Raw genomic sequence first — 18,361 nt, 5'->3', positions numbered from 1 at the left:
TAAAAATGTTAAATAAAATTGATAGGCATTTGAATTTCAGACTTAAGGGTTTCTGAATGTTTAATTCCTTGCGTATTTGATGGTGCAGTGGTCGTATTGTTGCCTCACAGCTATAGGTTTTCTGGTTTGATTCTTGGTTGGGGTGGCTTCTGTGTGGAGTCTGCATCTCCTCCATGTGTTTGTGTGGATTTGCTCTGGTGCCCTGCCATTTTACAAAGACGTGTCTGCAGTTGTAATCCCTGCTGAAAATTGGTTTTGTTCTGTCCGCAGTAAAATTGGCAGGCATTTGAATTTCAGACTTCAGGTTTCTGAATGTTTAATTCCTTGCATAATTGATGGTGCGGTGGTAGTATTGTTGCCTCACAGCTATAGGTTTTCTGGTTTGATTCTTGGTTGGGGTGGCTTCTGTTTGGAGTCTGCATCTCCTGCCTGTGTTTGTGTGGATTTGCTCTGGTGCCCTGCCATTTTACAAAGATGTGTCTGCAGTTTTAATCCCTGCCTCTGCTGAAAATTGTTTTGTTCTGTCCGCAGTAAAATTGACAGGCATTTGAATTTCAGACTTCAGGTTTCTGAATGTTTAACTCCTTGTATAATTGATGGTGCAGTGATAGTATTGTTACCTCACAACTATAGGTTTTCTTGGTTGGGGTGGCTTCTGTCTGCATCTCCTCCCTGTATTTGTGTGGATTTGCTCTGGTGCCCTGCCATTTTACAAAGACGTGTCTGCAGTATTAATCCCTGCATCTCTGCTGAAAATTGTTTTTGTTCTGTCCGCAGTAAAATTGACAGGCATTTGAATTTCAGCCTTCAGGTTTCTGAATGTTTAATTCCTTGCAGATTTGATGGTGCAGTGGTAGTATTGTTGCCTCACAGCTATAGGTTTTCTGGTTTGATTCTTGGTTGGGGTGGCTTCTGTGTGGAGTCTGCATCTCCTCCATGTGTTTGTGTGGATTTGCTCTGGTGCCCTGCCATTTTACAAAGACGTGTCTGCAGTTTTAATCCCTGCTGAAAATTGTTTTTGTTCTGTCCGCAGTAAAATTGACAGGCATTTGAATTTCAGCCTTCAGGTTTCTGAATGTTTAATTCCTTGCAGATTTGATGGTGCAGTGGTAGTATTGTTGCCTCACAGCTATAGGTTTTCTGGTTTGATTCTTGGTTGGGGTGGCTTCTGTGTGGAGTCTGCATCTCCTCCATGTGTTTGTGTGGATTTGCTCTGGTGCCCTGCCATTTTACAAAGACGTGTCTGCAGTTTTAATCCCTGCTGAAAATTGTTTTTGTTCTGTCCGCAGTAAAATTGACAGGCATTTGAATTTCAGACTTCAGGTTTCTGAATGTTTAATTCCTTGCAGATTTGATGGTGCAGTGATAGTATTGTTACCTCACAACTATAGGTTTTCTGGTTTGATTCTTGGTTGGGGTGGCTTCTGTCTGCATCTCCTCCTGTATTTGTGTGGATTTGCTCTGGTACGCTGCCATTTTACAAAGACGTGTCTGCAGTATTAATCCCTGCATCTCTGGTGAAAATTGTTTTGGTTCTGTTCTAAGTAAAATTGACAGGCATTTGAATTTCAGCCTTCAGGTTTCTGAATGTTTAATTCCTTGCAGATTTGATGGTGCAGTGGTAGTATTGTTGCCTCACAGCTATAGGTTTTCTGGTTTGATTCTTGGTTGGGGTGGCTTCTGTGTGAGTCTGCATCTCCTGCCTGTGTTTGTGTGGATTTGCTCTGATGCCCTGCCATTTTACACAGACGTGTCTGCAGTATTAATCCCTCTGCTGAAAATTGTTTTGTTCTGTCCGCAGTAGAATTGACCGGCATTTGAATTTCAAACTTCATGTTCTTCAGAATACATAGTAGCACAACCTTTTTTCTAGCAATTTTCTAAGTTTATAAGATGAATATTTTAAATTTGTCCCTATTTTTGGGACTGTATTCCCCATTATTGGCTTCGTCCAGGTTTTTGTGCTAAGGTTGACAGCTATGGCAAGAACTGAATTCACTGAATATGGACTGTAGAATTATGCATATTTACTGATAAAGGTGCACTGTAGAATTGTGCATATTTACTGATAATGGTGGACTGTAGAATTGTGCATATTTACTAATAATGGTGGACTGTGGAATTGTGCATATTTACTAATAATGGTGGACTGTAGAATTGTGTATATTTACTAATAATGGTGGACTGTGGAAGTCTGAGTAGACTTTTTTATGATAAATGTTCTCAACTGGGCAGTTTTGCCATTATGGGTGCATATGTTTTGTTTCATTGCTTACTGGAAAAATGTTCAAAACAAATTTAAAACACCCTCTAACAAGTGTACTGTATTGTACAAGGAATATAATTTTAGTACAATGAGGAAGGTGTATCAAAGAGCACATGTATGTTTCATATGCAAGGGCCTATGATTCAAAACAGCCCAAAATTAATCTTTATCTGCCACTGGCAAAATGTATTTTCTTTGAATGTGGGTTTCAATGCTGTTTCAATGAATGTGAGTTTCAAGGGCAGAGAAGTTTTAATGCTAAGTTTTCATTGTGAGACTGCATTGCTTTGTTTAACAGATTACTTAATGTTTGTGCTGTAAAATACAAAATAAAACTTTCAAATGAAGTCCAATCATTGAAGTAAAGCAGTATGCACATTAGTGTTTATGGTAAATGGAGTGAAATAGCCAAGTAATGGTTAATTGGAATGGCTGCAGAGGCTCCAGTTCAACCATTATTTTGTCAGAAGGGCAGCAAACTCAGACAGGCCCAGCTGAACTATACCTCCCAACTGTCCAGATTTTCAAAGAATGAATAGATTTTTGCTTCTTATTTTGGTTTGTTGTTCATAAAATTTGTAGTTTTAATTCCTAAATGATTTGCCAGAAGTCACTAAATAATAAGTTTCAGACTTCATAACCTTCATAAAATGCATGTTAAAGTAAGAGCCGTTCTATCAACTGTCTCAATTTATACAAGAGCAATTTTAGTACTGTTTATATGTGCCCCAATATATTTGGCCTTGTTCAGATTTACTGCATTAACAGGTTGAGAGGTACATGCAAATAAATTGCTTTATAGAATTAGGCATAGCCAACCTCTCAACTGTCCCCAATTTTTGGCTCAAAATGTTGCTCTTCCCCTAATAATCCCTCCAAAATAGCAATTTTGGAAGAAAACATGGAGGGTTTACAATTAAGAAATAACTGTAATAATCAAAGTTATAGATTACTTGAAATGCATGTAGATTCTTTTATTTTGTCAGCTGCTCAAGGTAGCAGTACTAATATTAAAGTGTCCCTTCTTTGACAGGTAGAAGCTGTATTGTGTGTCTATTTTATATTTTTGCATCACATTTTTGGTCCATTTTTCATAAAATTGTGTTTTGTGACAAATCACTAAAGACTGAAGTTAGAAAATGACAGACATTTGAGTTTCAGATTTTATACCCTTCAGAAAATTCATACTAATGCAAGACCTATTCTATTATCTTTCTAAGTTTATTAGAGCAATATTTAAAAATTGTCCTTCTTGTTGTGCCTTTGTCCCACTTCTGTGTATGGCTTTGTCCAGATTTCTTGCTCTTGAAGTTGAGAGGTATGACAAATGTGTCAGGGCCATCACAGTCAGCCAGAGAGATTTCAAATTGTGACATGCTTGTTACTCCCCATGTAGTGACTCTGGATGTGTCCAAGCAAGGCAAGGAGTAGTTGTATCTACCTTGGATGGGGAGGACACACTGCATAAGTACTACAGTGGCTTTGATTTTGCAGAATGGTCTGGTTTCTGTCATATTTTTGTACTGTTGATTTATGCTTATTACTCAAAGTGCCTGTTGCTCTGTGTTTAAGTAGCAATGCTTTAATGACCATAAGGTAAGCTTGTCTGACATCGTAAGATGCAAGTAAGCTTTAATAAGCATACTGTTAAAGAATTGCCAACATTGAAAGCCTTTCTGTTGTTGCCATGCAGAGAATACTTGACTAGATAATGTATAAGCCTTGGGTATTAAAGGACAGGATTCCATTATTTTAAAAAGCTCATTACACTTGTTGGAGACTTCCAGTCATCTCTACAGGCTAAACTAAACAGAATGCCAATCATGTGTGGTCCATAACCTGTACAGTAATCCTTTAAGCAATGTATCTTGAGCTTGTTTCTTGTTTGCTTTTCATTTTTACTTTTATCATGTTTTCCCCATGAAACGTCAGGCAGCAGGTCTTTTGGATAAGAAACATTTTCACATAGATTTCTACTTTCAGCATGTTGCTTGGTACTTTAATAAAGCTGAATATATTATAATTAGAACTGCAGTGCAAGGAGAAGTAGTTTGAGTTGAGTGCTTCTGGTTTCTTATACTTGATTTTGACTGGCATTCCAGTAATGTATTTAAAAGTAATTTATTTTTCATGCCTCACAACCTTTTGTTTCCATCTAGATATTAAGTAAGCTGTCATGCAGCCAATGCATTGAAATATTTTTATTCTTCTACACTTATTTTTGTCTTGATTGGACTTTCATAATGATGGTTTGCCACCCAGGGCAGCGTATTTAATTAAAGTTAGTTTTTTTGTGGTTTTGTGCATAGCTCCTCCCCTTTATGGTTGACCACACCCCTTCCCTTTGACCCCGCCCATTCAGCGTCTCCTGCAGCCCCCCTGTGATTTGAAGTCACCAGCCGCCACTGGGGCAGGGGTGTTATCAGGTTGATGGAGTATTTTGTGCACTACTATAAGCTGGTTGAACTGTAGAAGGGTAGGATACTCTAGCCATCCCAGTGCTTTGAGGTTCTGGCAATGGTGGGTCCTAAAAGTCATGCCAGTAGCAAATCTGGCTATATGATTGTAACATCTTGATAATTTGTTGAGATCCATTTTGGATAGGTTGGTGAGTACAGGGGAGGCATACATAAGGGTAGAGAGAAGGAGTGATCTTGCAATAGCTACCCTAGCTTGGGGGTGGGGAAAGGTTTGGCTCTGTACAGGGAGCCAAGTTTTTTGTTTTCGGACTTAATAGTGTGATTGACATGTTTATCAAATGTAAGGTTGTTGTCTATTATTATGCCTAGAAGCTTTGTATGGTCATCCGGGGAGATAATGGTGTCATTGCTAGATTTGATGTTGAATGAAGGAGGAGAAATTCTATGATTAGGGGAGAAAAGTAGTAGCTTGGTTTTGTTAGGATTTAGAAGCAAGCAGCAATTAGCTAGCCATGTTTCTACCGTGCTGAAAGTGATCTCGGTGAGGGTTAGAAGTTGTGTAGGAGAGGAGGCAGAGCATATTAGCACTGAGTCATCTGCATATTGGATGCAGGTGGTTCCTGGGATGGTGGTGTGCAGATCATTGATAAAGATAGAGAAAAGAACGGGACCTAGTATGGACCCTTGTGGGACACCTAGGTTAGAGGAAGATGGGATGACAGCTTGCTCTGCCATGACAGCCTGCTGTCTACCGCTCAGGTAGGAGTGAAACCATTGTATTGCATGTTGGTCTAAACCAATGGTTTGTAGGGTATTGAGCAGTCACTGATGGTTGACCATATTGAAAGCTTTTGAGAGATCTAGGAAGAGTGCTGAAGACAGTTTGTTATTGTTACAATGAAGACTGATAACATTAGAGAAAGACAGAAGAGTTGTGGTAGTACTGTGAAATGGCCTAAAGCCATGCTGAGAGTCGACAAGCTTTCTGTTTTGAATAAGAAAGTGCATGATTTGTTTGTGTATGCATCTTTCCATGATTTTAGCTAGCGGGGAAAGAATGGCTATAGGTCTAAAGTTAGATAATTCTGTGGAACTTCCTCCTTTATGGAGAGGTATAACATGTGATATTTCCATATTGCTGGGATGGATCCTTCTGAGATGGATCAGTTGATCAGAATAGAAATGGGAAGTTCTATGGCATCAGCTGCTTTTTGAAGATATTCAGCTGGGAGGTGATCGGCAGCTAGTGTAGTAGGTTTTATCTTTTTGAGTAAGGTCCAGATCAGGATGGTAGGTACGGTTTGAAAGGTAAAGGTGGGTTGGGTGCTGGGTGGATCAGAGCTAGATGTACCAGAGCTGGTGTTTGTGTCAGATGGAGTGAGATGGGTATCTAGGGACTGGATAGTTTCAGCATAAAAACAGCTTTCTGCCCCATGGGAGTGAATAATGCATTCACTGCCCAGACTGCCTTGCATAGATACCTGTAGCATTTTTTTTAAGCAGGAGGCAAGTAAGTTCATATCTGGGACACCTAACCATTGAACTACTCTCTGGAAGCCTTGTCTGCTCATTTTCTACTTATTCATTCTGGAAGACAACCTGAGCAGCTATTGTACCAGATTGCCTGCCAGGACACAAGCCAGATTTCTGACACCTATAGAAAATAGCCAACCTGGTACTTGAGTTAAAAAAAAAAAAAGGAAAAGAAAAAAAAATTGCACTTTATTTTGCTTTTGTATTCTTCTTAAAAGTACTCAATTGTATTTATTCTGCTTGGTAGTAGCCGGATTAAACTGTAGCCTTTTGGTTTAAGCACTTGGGCACCAGACCAGTTGTTTTACATTAAGAAGGTTTGTGATCTGCACTGTTGTGGCAGGACAGGTAGCTTACATCCTTCTAAGTTGGGAATTGCTGGTTGAAGGCTCAGTGTCTGTTATTCTAAAAGTGTATTAGTTCTGGTTAAAGCACATGGGCTTCAGGCCCGTTATTTTTCATTAAGAAGGTTTGTGGTCTGCACTCTTGTGGGAGGAGAGGCTAGATTCTGCCTTTCTGAGCTGGGAATTTCTGGTTAAAGGCTTATTGTGCCTGCTTATTTGAACTGTTTATTTCAGAAATTGGTGTGCCTTGTTTGCTGTAGCATAGACTAGATTCAGACATCCTGAATCTAGCTTTATTTGTATAACTTGAGCACTAATCGAGGCCATCTTTTTTGGACAAGGTTCCCCTGCACCGCAGTAGCAGGAGTGTGGAGTTAGAACTTGTCTGATTGAAGACTACTGGAACAGGGTTCAGTTTTGAGCTTTTTTACTGGTTAATTGGGTAATTTGTTTAAATCAGTTTGCTTTTTTTCTATTGTTATATAAACAATTGTACTTTATTCATCTGCTTTTACTGTATTTGTGTTTCTTCCTACTTTATTACTTTGTTTTGCTTTTGTTGCTTGTTCTTAAAAGTACTTAATTGCATTTATACTGCTGCATTTATTATTGCTTGTTAGTAGCCTGATTAAATTGTAACTGTTATTCTAAGCCTTTGGTTGAAGCACTTGGGTTTCAGACCAGTTGTTTTACATTAAGAAGGTTTGTGGTCTGCACTGTTGTGGCAGGACAGGTAGCTTACATCCTTCTAAGTAGAAAGTTGCTGACTGAAGGCTTAGTGTCAGTTATTCTAAAAGTGTATTAGTTCTGGTTTAACCACTTGGGCTTCGGGCCAGTTATTTTACATTAAGAAGGTGTGGTCTGCATTCTTGTGGGAGGAGAGGGTAGAGTCTGCCCTTCTGAGCTGGGAGTTTCTGGTTAAAGGTTTATTGTGCCTGCTTATTTGAACTGTTTCTTTCTGAAATTGGTATGCCTTATTTGCTGTAGCATAGACTAAATTCAGACCTGCTGAATCTAGCTTTGGTTGTATAACTGGAGCACTAATCCAGACCTTCATTTTTGGAGAAGGTTCCCATGCACCCTAGTGGCAGGAGTGTGCAGTTAGAACTTGTCTGATTAAAGACTGCTGGAACGGGACTCAGTTTTTAGCTTTTTATTGGTTAATTGGTTAATTTGTTTAAATCACTTTGCTCATTTGCTACTGTTATAAAAAAAATGCAATTTATGCATCGCAGCTTAGCTAAACTATTCCCAGTGCCATAAAGTCTGCTCTTTAAATTTTCCCTTAAAACTAGCCATTTTTTTTTTAGTTTTAGCACACAAATCTGTTTCTTTGAGCTCAACATTTGTTCAGAACTCGTTGTAAGCACTAAATAAACTACAAATTACTACAGCACTCAACTTTCCTCACTTGTCTAGAGGAAAACATTTTTTAATACTTAATAAATAAGCACCTATCCAGACATGTCTAAGGGTCAGCTCCCGGTGTTTTCTCCTATCTACCTGATGAATCTGGGCATCTTGGGGAAATGCAGAAATTGCCTCATGTACACAGACAACCCTCTCCTCCTACCACCAACACTACAACCTGTGAGAGATGCACTTGTATAGCCAAACTGGAAGCAAAGCTCTCTTTACCCAAGACTGGACTAGACAGTCAAGAGGAGAAGGTAAACACTTGCACCACACCACACTCATGTAATCCCTCAAAACCTACACCACTAAAACAGACACATTGAAACACAAAACACACACCTACATTTGCAGAGGCTCTCAATAAAAATCTGCTCAAGCAACAGAGACCTCTAAAGCAGAAACACAAGCAACCTCCACCCCCACAAAACAACTCAAATGACACATAGCCCACAAACTCAGTGTTCCACTCAACCACAGCCCAGAAGGCATAACAACGTACTCAACACTCTAGTCATAGGTGACTCTATAGTCAGGCACACTGATGTTCCACTCACCAGACTAAACAAGGAGAAAGTTACTGTCGGCTGCCTGTCGGGTGCCAGGATCCACCACATAATGCACGCACACAAGTCACTCCACAACAAGTACAAATATGACTCTGTCATTGTCCATGTTGGTGTGAATGACCTGAGACGTACCTCCCTGGACTACATGAAAAGAGACATGGAGGAGCTCTCCAATCTTGTACCCCAGGCAGGTATGACCCTAGCCCTGAGTAGCATCCTGGCATCACCCAGAATGATACCACAGTACAAGGACAAAATGATTGACTTCAACAATTGGCTAAGCTTCTGGTGTCATTTTAAGGGGATCCAGTATCTGTCTGCCTGGGATGACATGATCAACAGACCATGATGCTTTGCCAGAGATGGCCTGCACCTGTCACCCTTGGGATTCCGAATACTGGCTAAGGCTCTTGCCACCCCATAGTGCCTTTTTTAGGCAAGATTCAAATGACAAATTCACCACCATAACAGGTACAAGCAAGCAAAATATGAGGGTAATGCTACTCAGTGCTAGAAGTCTAAAACTCAAAATGCATTCACTCAAGGCACTCCTTAAAATGGAGAACATCTACATCTGTGCAGTGACAGAAATCTGGTTTAAGGCTCCAGAGAGCACCCCTGTATTACCAGGCCATAATTCATACCACACCTTTCGGCCATGTAACCTGGACCGAAACACTAAAGGTGGAGGTGTGTCCATATTCATTAAGGATATCAACACCTCCAGGCTAGTTGCTCAGCATAATGCATCCGAGATTATCCAAGTGCAACTAACTCTGGTCAAGACCGCAATCCAAATTGTAACTTGATACAGATCCCTCACCATGCCCCAGGATTCCCACTCCTCATTTCTTGATACACGGGAAAATATTAGGGTACAACCCAGCACCCTCATAATGGGTGATTTCAACTACCCCACCATTAACTGGGAAAACTACTCATATATCAACTCTTTTGCTCAACGTTTTCTGGAATTCATAAATTCCAATGCCTTGGATAAACTTATCCACACCCCCACCAGGGGCAGCAATATCCTAGACCTGGTCATAACCAACATGGGCGACCGGTGTTCCACACCAGAGGTCAATTCCTCATTGGTCAAATCCAACCACAAGCTAATCATCCTAGACATCCACATCCCCCCCCCCCCTCCATTAGGGAAACCACCATAAAAAATTTCTCCAATGCCAACTTCACGCTTCTTAAGATAGAAGTGGCAAACTTCACGACACCCATGCAGATGGACAATAGAGGTACGACTGCTAAATCCTACACAAACGCACTTTATAAGCACTTACACAAGTGCATGGATCATGCTATCCCTAACAGAACCAAGATGTTATCCTCCAAAAAAAGGAAGCTAATCTGGTGGTCCCCTGCCATAAACAAACTCTACAACAGAAGAAAGAAACTGTTGCAAAAAAGAGTAAAATCCCATGATTGGAGGAACTCCCTGGTCAGCCTCAGTAAGAAGCTGAGATCCCTCATAAAATACTCCAAAGCTAGTTACGAAAATAAAATCGCCACTGAGTCTAAAGACAATGACAAAGCATTCTATAGCTATGTCAAGAATCTCAGTGGCAACACTCACATCTGCTCTGAGTTACAGCACAATGGCACTAAATATACAGAACCAACTGATATTGCCAGCATCCTGGCAGATAGGTTCAATGCTAACTTTACCCCTCTCTCACCCCCTAAAGGGTCCATCTATATACCGGAAGAATGCAAAGTACAGGTAAAAACCACACTCTCCAAAGCCAAGAACACAGCATCCATGGCACCTGACAATATCCCAGGCTGCGTTCTACATAAACTACAGAATGAACTGGCACCCCACTTAAGCACCATGTTCAATCATAGCCTCACCTCAGGCTTTGTGCCCACTGAATGGCGCAAAGTGATGGTTATCCCACTCCACAAAGGGGGAGCCACCACAGACCCCGGGAACTACTGCCCCATTAGCCTAATGAGCCTGGTCTGCAAGGTCATGGAACGTATCATCATGGAACTTATAAACAAAGACATTGGTAATCTCCAAACTCTGGACCCCACCCAGTTTGGGTTTGTAAAAGGCAGATCATGTCTCCTAAACCTGACTGACTTCTTTGAAGCAGTCACCAAAGCTGTAGACAAGGGTAAGATGGTTCACACAGCCTATCTAGATCTCACCAAGGCTTTTGACACCATCTCCCACTCTGGAATTATAGATAAACTCACTAAACTAGGTATAAATCCCTATGTCACAAAATGGGTTTTCAACTGGCTCACTGACAGTACCCACACTGTGAAAGTAGCAGACTCCAAATTCGACTTCAGAGCAGTAATAAGTGGAGTACCACAGGGTTCAGTCCTGGGTCCTCTACTGTTTGATATCTACTTTTCTGAAGTACAGGCTAACACAGAAGGTCTTTGGCTAATGAAGTCCGCAGATGACTGCAAACTAGGAGCCATAATCGAAACTCCTAACGATGTGGACATCCTACAAAAGGGCCTCACTGAGACAGATGCCTGGTGTCAAAGCCATGGCCTCAATCTCAATGCCAAAAAGTGCATTGTCATCCCCTTTGGTAAAAACTCTGTACCCATGAGCTACCAGATAGGTGGTAGTCTACTTAACACTGAAAGTGTGATACGAGACCTTGGGACACAGGTGGACAGTAGTCTCTCCTTTGAAAATCACATCACCACAGTAGTCAGGAAATCCTTCTACATGGCACGCCTCATCACCTTCTATGTGGCACACCTCATCACAAAAGGTTTCTCATCCAGGAAAAAAGAGGTCATTGTTCCCCTCTACTCGTCACTCAGACCCATTATAGAGTACAACCCCCCTTTTGGTATGTACCTCATAAGACATCTACAACAACTGGAAAGGCTGCAGAAATACCTCACAAAGAGGATTACCAAACTCAAACAGATGCCCTAAGCAGACCGTCTCAGAAAACTCTAGCTTTACTCCGTCTGCCTACTCAGAGGCAATCTCTGCCTAACATACAAAGCTATGTCAAACCCAGAGCTGTTGGACATGCTCCACTTAAAGAAATCTCAATCTCTCCAAGCTACATGCTCTAGGGACCTAAACCTTGTCATCACAACAAACAGAACATGCTGGAGGGATAGATTCCTGTCCCAGAGACTTCCCATACTCTGGAATAAACTACCTATCTATATCAAACAAAGCTCCTCATTAACACTCTTCAAGAAAAATCTTGATGATTGGATGGGAAATAGGAAATTCCCACCGGGGATCACCTCTTGGGCCCTGCTCAACAGGGGCACAGGAAAATAATTTTATTGGGTGGCAAAAGCCAGGGTACCTTTTTGACTAGGCTTATATAGGCCCTAGGGCCAATAGCCTAGTACCTACCTATGAACCTATGAACCTAAGAATCTAAAACTGTGCTACCACCAGACTCTTATCAAGTAAGGTTTTACAGAACCAGGAAAGTCTATTTCTTTATTAAATTGGGACATTTAAGGACAGCATACTAGCATACTATATGACAACTCTCTTTACATTAATGAAGCAAGGTGGGAGCTCTACAAAACATTCCGCAAGGACAGGATACCCCTTTGGACCAATCATTCATACATAAAGTGGCACAGAAGCAGCTTTTAACCAGTGCATCTAGCCTCCAGTTTTTCACCCCTTAGAACAAATTGGAAGGGATTCTATACTTGTAAGAAGCTCACAGGCAGCTGAGATACTAGCCAAACAGAACCAAGGATATTAGACTGTAGAGTTAGCTTTGTCTCTCCTTTACACCATACAGTCAGAAGTGCAATACCTAACCAAAATCTGTTAAAATTGCTGATCTACCACATTAACTTAATTAACTGATGCTGTGACCTCACAGCAGCATCCTGGCTGGGTAAGTTAGGGCCCACTCTAATGGCATAAGCTTATAAATTGTTTTTCACCAATCAGGTAAGGCTAGATGTGAGCTATGGTTAGATTACAGCTCACTCTTTTCAAAGTTCCCCTGTAAACGCACATACATTTTTTAAAGACTATCAACATCACTCCCCTCAAAAAATATCTGATTTGTACTAGTTTGACAGCTCTACAGCTCTGTAAGGACCATTTCATAAACATGTAAAACTCATACTGTTTGTGCTTTCATTGTATGCTGCACAGTATACTAAAATGGGTTAAATTATGGCGCTTATGTTCTGACATTAATGAAAATACATAGTTTATAATTCTTACAACATTTCAGTGACCACACATTGTGATTTTTTTCATATAATACTAACTTGAATGCCTGTGTCTTATTCATTAAGATTGTTGTATTGTGTGTGTGTGTGTGTGTGTGTGTGTGTGTGTGTGTGTGTGTGTGTGTGTGTGTGTGTGTGTGTGTGTGTTCTTTTTATCCCCACTGCCTCCCAACCATCGTCTGTCCTCTAATTGATCAGGCCAATCATGCCCACTTAGGCCAAGAGCTGACCATGGAACAAAGAAGATCAATGTGTTTTGAGGCAGAACATTTGTGACAATACTATACATTATGTTATGCTTGCTATGCACAAGATGCATTTTTAAACATTTCTTGTGACTACTTCGGCTATAATTTTGTTGCTCATTCTGGGTGAGTGCCATTAGTTGTCATTTCTTTTTCTGGATAAGGAAGTCAGTTACTAAATTTAATACAGTAAGCAGTCTGAGAAGTGCAATATTTTTAATTCCACTGACTTACCAGGTCTCCATTACTGAAAACCGTTAACCTTTACTAGGAATTTTTCTGTAATGGGAAAATCAATATTCAGAAATTAAACCTTATTTATTTGTATTACTTGAATTTTATTCAAGGTATTTTTGAACTTTAATGCATCCTGCATATTATAGTATTAATATTTTATTCTTGAAGCATAGAGTATTGTTCAAGAAGGAAATCAGTTAGTAAGTTGTATCAGTACATTAGTTAGCAAATAAGAGGCGAGCATAAACATATCCTTAAGCTAACATTTGATGTATGACAGGCACAGGACCCCTTTTGATAGGTTCTTGGTTGATTTCATTCTTTCCAATAACTGACATTTTGAAAAATGTGTAAGATGCTGTGCTCAGGAAAGTAAGATATCCCTCTCTGACATATTCTGTGAGTTCATTCACCAGTTATGTTAGAGTGCTTGTCCCCAGAACCTGTCAGTTTGCTCTGCTAGCAATTAATAAGGGTCTTCTTGCAAATCAAGAAATAACAATGACAATTTGCTACCAACACTGCACTTGGCTAAGAAGTTCACAGTGAACTCTAGCAGGTAGGGACAGATAAGAGAGATACCCACCCACAGGGAAATGGAAGAAGAGTATTCCAGACCATTCAAGGACATCTCTCTTATAGACCACCTTTTTGCAAAGTTGAGGACTATGTTAGAGGGGGGTCTATGCTTGTACTATATCCTAAGCAGTAACTAGCAAGTAGAAAGGAGCCAGAAGACCACACATGGTGATCAGAAAAGGCTGAATTGTTGTTGTACCACTAGAGGGCCAGTATGTACAGATGACGTTGAGACAGTAATACTTGGAGGTAGCTACAGTGTAAATATCTACACAGGACTTATTTGTTAAGCAAGCACTGAATGAACCACACTAGCATAGTATGCTTTCATCACAGCATTCACTCAAATGTGGTACACTGCCAGATGCTGATAAATAATGTAGTTGGTAATCCACTTGGAAAATGCCCACTTAGCTGCTGCAAGCCCCTTCCCTTCCCAGGGCAAAAATAGCTAACAGCTGATCCATCTTTCTGAACACATGTATCCATTTCAGACAGTAGAATAGTGTGAAGGATGTTTTCTTCCCTGGTTTCTACACTTACAAGGAAAACTGTGAAGTGAATTGTCTAGTTCAGGAACAACTCAGAAACCGCCATCAGAAGGAAAACAGTTTAACCTTAAAAGATATCTTATCTTTGTAAAAGACCATATATTATTACCCTACACTTAAGGACTATGTGCAAAACTGTAGCTCACCAGTATGACAGCCTCCCTTGAAACAGACTATAACACACCATGAAATTTAGGCCCCAAGGAGGGGAAGGGCTCTTCAAAGGAAAATAAACATCAGCACTCATTTAAAAAACAACCTGACCAGCAGATGCAGGACCAAAATGCTGCCACCAAAAGGACATGATAAATAACTGACACATGCACCTTAGCCATAGAATAAATGAGACCCAAATCATACAGATGTGTGAGAATTTAGGATTGCCAGCAAGCTGACCAACTGAGACAAGATGGGACAGAATTCTAGCGAAACTGAGAACTACATCCTCTAGGAGGTATAAGCTTGATGAGTAGAGGACAGCCTTAGTAACTTTAAAGATCCCAGCAGGAATATCTGATGGAATCAGGGGGTCTACCCCAGAAGCCAAGTACTGAGATGAGGCCAAATGAGGGGCATCCTTAGCAAGGGCAGGGTCAGTTTCCATTATCAGCAAGGACCTGAGTGCTGGAAGCCACGAACTTCTTAGCCACTGAAGGATAATAAGAATGCATTTTTGGGATTTCTTCCCCAAACTCTATGATGCGGCATGGAATTAGTGGGATCAATAACTTAAAAAGTAACCATTTTAGCATATCATTTAAAACAAAATATGGTGAGTTACATGAAAATACACCAAACTAGTGTACTCTGTGTTTTTTAGTGCTTGCCCTACAAGATGCATGTAATGGCTTTCATTTAACTGTGTAAAGCTGCTTTATTAAAATTCTTATATTCTTATAAAACAGGCAATATTTAAACAAAATATGGGTTTAAGCAAACAAGCATTGCAGTCCTGGTTTGCAATTTTATACTTCAATACACCTTTTAAAAAAAGGGTTATGCTAACTTTATCCAGAGTAGACACATATACCAAAGATGTACTAACCTGTGAATTTTAAAATAAAATCAAAGAAGCAAGTCTAATCTCTGCAGAAGACTAATGCTACAGCAGAAAAACATCAGATAAGATGAGACGGCACTTTACTGCTGTTCTTCTGCCTGATATCTTTGAGCACAAGCAGACTGCTTGTGGGAGTTAGAGCAAAATAGTTTGGAGTAGATGTCCAGCTGACTGGAGCAAAAATCAAACAGACTTATCAGCTACCTACCAGACAGGATAACAACCAATAAATATGGATGTATGGGAATTTCCTGCAAAGAGCTAATCCACATGTGATAGGCAGGCTAATCCCTATGTACTTTCTGCTACAATTCATGAAGGAAAAAATCAGTCTGCAAACAGTACCACCCACATTATTCTCTGGAGGCTTATACAAGTGCTAAAAAAGAAGTTACTACAGGGCGAGTATTACAGCATTTGTGACGACTCTTATACTTCCTGTAAGAAAAAACATCAACCCCAAACCCTGGTAACATAAGGTAGTAATGGTGTTCAACTTACCATTGAAGCGGTCGATTGCCTGCTGCCTAAGATTCCCAGTAATGGTTCCATCAATTCGCTCATGTGCATAACCTTCATACGTCAAAAAATGCTCCAAAAGGTCCAATAACTTAGTCATCTGACAAGGAAAAAAGATTACAGTATCAGGAAACTGGAAGAAGCAGGAAATGGAGAACACGAGTTATGCTCTAGATTGTTGCACCACACTTCTCAAAGCATCCTCTTTTGATCATTAAAATAAAACTATGCACAACTATGGATGATTAAGAAATATGCCAATACTAAAGGTTTGGAAAGATGGGAAAAGGAAGCATGGAAGAAATGAGAGAGACAGCAGCAATAGCCTGCAAATGAAACTTGAGCAAAATGGTGTGGAGAATATCAGATACAGAGTACCAGCCAGGGAAGGCCATAGATTCTGCAATGCCAGTTGCCCCAAAATGACCGGTGAAGCAATTTCTATAAAGATTAATATGTAGGTAACAGTGAAAGTAATCAAAAGCTGCCACTAGGCCCTTACAAACATACTTACTTGTAAACTATAAATGCTGCAATATCATTCATAATGAGTGGAAATTAAACTGCAGTTGCACAGTGTCTTCCAGCCCGATGTCCAGAACTTTGGATAGCCCTATGCAGGACTGGACTCTTCCCATGAAGTCTGTGGATACCAGTATAACATAGGGTATAAAGGGATGAGCCACTAATGCCATTTTCAACTCATGTTTTGGGTGAATGAGATGGTCACCAACAAATGTGCCCACACAGCCTGTCTATCAGGCTGTCACTAGTCCTGCCCAAAGGATAAAGGCCTTTAGGAAAGAGTAGTAATTTATCTTTAAATCAGGTGACCACAGTAAGGAAAACAGATATGAGATGGGTGAGGCTGGAGGAAGCGTACACTGCATCTTTGGTCCTTATACTTCAACATCTGTAGTTACAGTCTCTATGTTCATGCAGCTGTCCTGTGCTCATTATAAAAATCACTGCTGCAATATAATTCAAAATGAGTGGGAGGAATGCTAAAGCAGTACAAGGGCTGGTCACAGATCTAGGGAAGTGGAGCACACAAGCCCTGCAAAACCACAGTAATAAACTCTACTTGGCTTATGGAAACAATGCCCATGCTAAAAACATGGCTGGAGGTCCTTATAGCTACCTCAAGAGTACTTTGAGCTGAACTATACATCCTACTGACACATTATGAGATCCCAGTTGTAAACAGGGACATCCAGGTCTCTGGGGGTCAGGATGAGTACTTAGATGCTAACCTATGATGTCATAATTGCTATACTGAGGCAGTAATCCTTTATGCTCTGGTGAGCATAAATCAGGCTAAGATTATGATGTTTTAGGTTTATCAGTCTCTTTGGTGAAAGGATTAAACACAAAGGAATGCAAGCCATGTACGTATACAGCAAGCTACACATATCCAAAGAGAGAGGCCCATCTGTTATCATTACAATACAATAGGACACAGTGCATGCTACAAACTGTCTGAAGGCCAATTATGAATATCTGAATGAAATAAGGACAGACAAACAGCTGAACTGCTTATCCTATTACCAAGAACATAATATAGGGAATATTTAGCAAAAAAAAAAAAAGGTGGACACATAGAAAAAAACCTACATGACGACAGCATATTTTAGAATAAAGCCTACTGACAGTAGGTAAGGCTTACAGCAGAATACAGTTATGAAGACAACACTTAAGTAATATAGAGTACCTGGGAGAAAATGAGAACCCGATGTCCACTTTCCTTCAATTTGCGTAGCATTTTCTGTAAAAGCAGAAATTTGCCAGAGGACCTTATCAAATTGTCTCCTTCATACATTCCATTTAACAGCCTGGGAGCGCCCTAAAGCAGAATGCATAAACCAAATTAATCATTTTTATCAAATCATTAAATCCAATTAAAAAGTGACTTCACTCTGCTAATTGCATTTGTCAATTTGCTATGATTTATTTTTAATCAGTAACTATACAGAGTATAACCATCACGTTTAAAAACCTACAACAACTTATCATAATTTAACTAGTCTGACATTACTTTAAAATGCTAGCAGATATTAAGTTAATCTTACAGTGCATATTATTTAATTTAATCTGAATATTAGACTATTATGCAAATAAGACATGACTTAAATAGCTTTCTTTCATTTTTTTCTGTCTGTACCTAGTGACACAGTAGATTTGGCTCTCCTTGAAATTAACATTTCTTCCAGCATTTGATGCATCATATAGCCATGATAATAAACTCCATTACCATGTTTGTATTCAGAGGTTATCATTTAGACATTTAACAACAGTAATCAACTTTGCCCAGTGTTTTTGTCTGAAATTAGAAAACTGCCAATATTTTTGGTTTAAAACTTGAAACAAAACATTGGGTCAATGAAACAATGAATATGCATAGCCT

The 18,361-nt window shown here is 39.9% G+C and overlaps 1 protein-coding gene across 1 annotated transcript in view; it reads right to left on the bottom strand.

Moving 5' to 3' along the window:
- LOC122804031 (chromodomain-helicase-DNA-binding protein 4-like) overlaps positions 1-18,361 on the bottom strand; it is a 198,978-nt gene that overhangs the window by 72,370 nt on the left and 108,247 nt on the right. The window contains exons 12-13 of the mRNA XM_044073708.1: positions 17,669-17,800; positions 15,940-16,057 (exon numbers count right to left, since the gene is read on the bottom strand). Of these exons, the coding sequence (XP_043929643.1) occupies positions 15,940-16,057; positions 17,669-17,800 (250 nt within the window). The remainder of the gene's footprint in view (positions 1-15,939; positions 16,058-17,668; positions 17,801-18,361) is intronic.

Source organism: Protopterus annectens, chromosome 6.part0, assembly GCF_019279795.1.
Source record: "Protopterus annectens isolate FY-2018-M chromosome 6.part0, PAN1.0, whole genome shotgun sequence".
NCBI lineage: Eukaryota > Metazoa > Chordata > Ceratodontiformes > Protopteridae > Protopterus > Protopterus annectens.
The sequence above is the reverse complement of the archived record's forward strand: the minus strand, read 5'-3'. Positions and strand labels throughout refer to the sequence as shown.